The sequence below is a fragment of the Nothobranchius furzeri genome, chromosome 8 (genome assembly GCF_043380555.1).
Source record: "Nothobranchius furzeri strain GRZ-AD chromosome 8, NfurGRZ-RIMD1, whole genome shotgun sequence".
NCBI lineage: Eukaryota > Metazoa > Chordata > Actinopteri > Cyprinodontiformes > Nothobranchiidae > Nothobranchius > Nothobranchius furzeri.
This window is the reverse complement of record NC_091748.1, coordinates 71,667,904-71,672,903: the sequence shown is the minus strand read 5'-3', so window position 1 is coordinate 71,672,903 and position 5,000 is coordinate 71,667,904. Positions and strand designations below refer to the sequence as shown.

At 40.0% G+C, this 5,000-nt stretch overlaps 1 protein-coding gene across 11 annotated transcripts in view; it reads right to left on the bottom strand.

Annotated features, from left to right (window-relative positions):
- LOC107392960 (discs large homolog 1-like protein) overlaps nucleotides 1-5,000 on the bottom strand; it is a 178,785-nt gene that overhangs the window by 37,242 nt on the left and 136,543 nt on the right. For all 11 annotated transcript variants that reach the window (XM_015971056.3, XM_054752087.2, XM_070554288.1 and 8 more), the window contains one exon: nucleotides 4,336-4,438. In XM_015971056.3, the coding sequence (XP_015826542.3) occupies nucleotides 4,336-4,438 (103 nt within the window). The remainder of the gene's footprint in view (nucleotides 1-4,335; nucleotides 4,439-5,000) is intronic.

Sequence of the window (5,000 nt, the reverse complement as noted above, 5' to 3'; positions counted from 1 at the left end):
TTGTAAAAATTCGTTAGAAAAATGATTAAAACTCACAAGTCCCAGAAGATCTTCTCCCTCATCATAGAGGCTACTCACCACATGATCAGATTTATAGTGCAGGATGACAGAAGTGCTCCTAAAGCTCTCTAAACTAATCGTCTTCTCTTCATGTCTGGTGTGATGACATCAATTTGGTGAGTCGAGCATTTGTAGTGTGCTATGTCTTTTCGTGCCAAAACCAAAATTAACTTTTGCCTTCCGTTGAAAATAAGCGATTTCTTTGCATCAGAATGTGTCTTTAAAATTCACGGACATAATTAGTTTAATCCATGGCACATTTTAAATGAGATTAGAGAAAAACTTCTATCACTCCATAGACTCCCATTCATTTATTTTTGTTACCAGTACAGGACCCATGGGCCGGACATAGCCTAAGGTCAGTATAGTAGCGATAAACCTTTGTCAATACATTTTGATGAATCTGGTTTTATTTTATACATTTTTTGTAATGTATTTAATCTGGACCATTTATACGCTTAAAGGGGCATTATGGAAGTTTGACAGCCAAAACATGTGAAGAAATAATAAATGCCTTCTTCATACATTCTCCTGCAATGCCCTGGTCCTGTAGAATGAGCCCTGGCATTTTTACTGTGATTGCCTGTTTTTCTGTAAAATCACAGAAAAAGAGAGATGCTCGGGTCGAGCAGGCTGCTTCATGCGCGTTCACGCTCAGGCATAGCCCGTAGCATTTGCTATCCGTAGCTTTAGCAGCAGAGAGAGAGGTAGTGCCACTTTGTCGCTGTTCCTAACGTCTAGTGATGAACCTAGCTACATTTCTGAGGACCCTTAGCTACTTTCTGTAGAACTTTCTTCTAGATATTTCCTGCAAATTAGCAACAAAATAGCCATTTTCACTCCGAACCATTCTCTGGATTGACGTTGTTTCAGCTGTCATCAAGGATATAAAAGTTACAGATACTGTGAATGTTACTAGAGTGTAGCTCACCTTGTAAGATGTCTGACTTTCATGCAGAAGACTTGGGTTTGATTCTGGGTGTGAACATAGTTTATTTGAAGTTTCTTTTTTACATTAATGGTATATTTTTTTACAGTAAGATGCCCAAATTTTTATTTGAGACTCGCCGAACGGCACTGAATTCACAGATAAAAAAGATGTGGGTTCAACTTTCATTTTGGAACAACTTTTCAAGCATGGGAAGGGAATGATCTGAGCATGCAGGAGGACTGACCCATCATAAACCTTTGTCGGCTGTGCTGAAGAGAAAGGTACAGAACCAAATTATTTAATTAATTAGCTGCGCATTCTCCTGTCCTCTGTCCTCCGGGCCACACACACACACACACACACACACACACACACACACACACACACACACACACACACACACACACACACGGAGCTGACTGTCTCAGCCGTTATTTTCGTTAAGGAGTGTGCACGTACAGCATGCGCGCCTCGTGCACGAGCCTACTATTGAAGCTGCCGTTACGCTTTTGGCCTGAGGGGGCAATCGCGAGCATAAAAATTCAAAAGTCCGTAAAGTCCCTTTAAAGTGCTAAATCCACTTAACTGTTTACAGCTTATATTATGCATCTGGCACTTTTATCCAGAGGTGAGGCAGCCAAAAGCCTTGCCCAAGGACACAATGGCAGAATGAACAGGAGTGGCTTGTGATCGAACTGGCAGCCCTCCAATCACAGGATTGCTTTACTTTCTGAGCCACAACCAACCCAGGTGGAATTCAGGGATGGGCTGGAGTCTAATAAAAGATCAGTTAGAGTTAGGATTAAAACTAGTTATCAATCATTTACTTCCATTACCTAATTCAACCTAAAATCTTCACTCATTTATCTACCTTTTAAGTTTTTGAAGAAGTGTTACACATATATTTTGTCTTTCTTTCTACTGTTTAAAATCTCCACCCTTCAGTATACCTCATGATGACCAGGCTTGACTCTTAATGTCCACAGCAACAAAATTCTTTTTATTAAATTTTTTTGCAGCTTTTAAATGATTTAGAGCAAAAACGGCTAAAAAATAGTAAATATTAATGATAGAATAAAAAGAAATATCTAAATGTTAACATAAGAATGAAAGCACAGAACGATCATGACGTTTTCCTTAGAAGATCCCAGAGTTTAGAATTTTTTTTTAGCTTGGTAGGCTTTTCTTCATGTGTCCTAAAGGACACATTTCACTAAGATTTAAAGGCTACAACACAGTCCACCAAATAAATGACCTGTTTCTAAAGAGCTAAAACCCCGAATTACACCGTTGTTATGACTCTGAACGACTCACATCGACCAGACTTAGTCTGCAACAATATCTGATATTTTAGATCAAACTTAAGTTTCAACCCTAACAACTTTAACCTTCTGATTCTGGCATTTTCTTGATTCCTTTGTTCGTCCTGGATCGATTTAGCCTCTGGCTCCTGGACTTCTGATCTCAACTGAATCACGTTTTGAATCCTGAAATTAAAAATAGCAATCCATACATCATGCTTGCCAACCATGCAGAACGTGTAATGATAACATTCAGCATGATTTATGGACTCTGTCTAGATCCTGTGACACTTTCACAGTTCAGCTCACGAGGAACTTGATTAGTTCTGTCAGTGTCCTGGTGTATTTTGACCTCCTGCATACTGTATGAGTTAGCCTATTAACAGACATATTATGCATTTATGTGCTTTGCCTGAAGGCCACTGATTGTTTACCAGGAGAAGAGTCAGACATTCTAACCTTGTAGATGCCTCATGCATTATTTATAGCTCTCGCAATGTCTGATGGTCTAAAGCCAAAAGGTCCGGAATATATAAGACCTGTACCTTTCGGGATTTAAAAGTCTTTCTATGTGAAGTTCATTAAAAAGTGGAAAAGCAAATATCCTCATAGCCATTTATACCATTTTGTACATTTTCCCACATCTATAGCTGACGGACTTGTGCACCTTTAAGCTCGGTAACAGGCAAAAGCTGCACGAGTTCTGGGAGGATTACAGCATCTTGAATCAGAGCCTTTTCTCCTGGAGTCAAAATGATGGGATCACAGCAACTATTCAAATAAAAGGATCACTAAACATCTTCAGTTCATGGTTTCACGCTGATGCTGAGGTAAACTTTATATTTAGGCTCAGTCATTAAGGGCTGACAGTCTTGTGCATAATTCATTGGCTTTTACTACAGCGGCCTCTGCACAGCCTCTTTGGCTGAATAATGCATGCTGGTCTAAGAAAGTGTCTCATCACACAAACACACCCGACTCAAACGGAGACGACATTACTGCAGGGAGTCCGGGATCAGAGCGCCCAACACAGAGCAACTGTTGTAAACTCGTTTAGGCCTTGTGTGTGTGTGTGTGTGTGTGTGTGTGTGTGTGTGTGTGTGTGTGTGTGTGTGTGTGTGTGTGTGTGTGTGTGTGTGTGTGTGTAAGCCTCTGTTGTGACAGCACTCGTGTGATGAGCCTGAGCACTCATAACCTGGTTTCCATGGCTACGGCCTTTTCAGTCACTCTCGGTGGACAAACATCCAGGATGGTGATTCCAACGAACCTCACTGGGTTTGTCTGTAGGACTATTGTAGCAAAAAAACTAATTTGACTGTTAAAATGGCCGAATGAGAATTGTTTCATCCCGTCTTGCATCCCGTTGGATCTCTGAGTGAGAAGATTGCTGCTCACATCAGTCTTGATCAATTATTCTTATCAAGCGTATCGATCTACATGCAGATTTTTATTCGACGTCTATATTTTAGTCCATAAATGTTCACGAGATGAACCAAAATGGTCATTTAAAGGGATTTGTTAGAACTGGTTTACACCAGATGATGTTTTTAGGGTTTAAATGTGTTTAATTAAAAACTATAAACAACATTTAAACCAGAAGAGAAAAATAGAAGAGCAGGCTAAATGCCAGGATTTTACAACAACAATGAAACAAACCAGCCATAAAAACCGCGCTAACCACAGGCTGGGCTCCACATTGTCTGCTGTAAACCTTTGAGTGAATTATGTTGATGACTTTTCAAATGCATTTAGGTCCAGAGAAGAGCTGAGACATGTGTGTGTGTGTTTACAAGTCATTACTGCTACCCGACCATAATGGATAAACGTCTACTATCTATTCCCGCCTGCAGCATCCTTCACCAAGTTATTGTGATTTCCACACAAAGCTGAGAAATATGTTTCGTCCTCTGTGAAACGCCATATTTTAGAAAACAAATGGCAGAAAGACATCCTCGTGTATAATAATAATAAAACCCTGTTTAGGTGATCGGTTTTAAGACAAATTACTTGTAGAAAAATGTGTTGCAACATGTCAGCACTCACCCTCTGGTCTGTACTGAGCTACGATAGTGACGGTCTGCCCAGCGTTCTTCAGGGCTGCAGCTGCTTGCTCGTGTGTTGCAGTGGTGAGATCCACCCCATTTACCTGCACACACACACACACACACACACACACACACACACACACACAGTCCAGATTAGCTGTAATAAACACCTAGCATATCACAAAAGCACATCCTTTTGGGTTATTATCGTACACGTTCAGCGTCTTTGTGCTTTATCAAGCCCTGTTTAACGCATCGATTTATTCCCAAGGCTGCATTTGCATGAATAAATAAAAAAAAAAATGGAACTCTGCAGGGGACATTCAGCGTTTTTAAAATCTGAGGATTAAACTGATCTGGAATCTTAATCAACTTTAGCAGGAACAGAAAACTAGACAATCAAAACCCATGTATCTCAAACTACATCCTCTACACACACATGCACACCCATCATTGGTAACTAGCCATAGAAAATATATAAAATGAAATTTTAAGGTAAATGTTTTAAACTCTCAGCCTTTGCGGACTTTTTCTGAGACTCAATCATCTGTGCAGACATAAAATGAAGAGGATCTTCTTGAGAAGAATGAACTGACAACAGCTGCAGCGTGCCGGCTCGACAGTAATAAAATACGTTTGTCCTAATTAATAACCATAATGTGG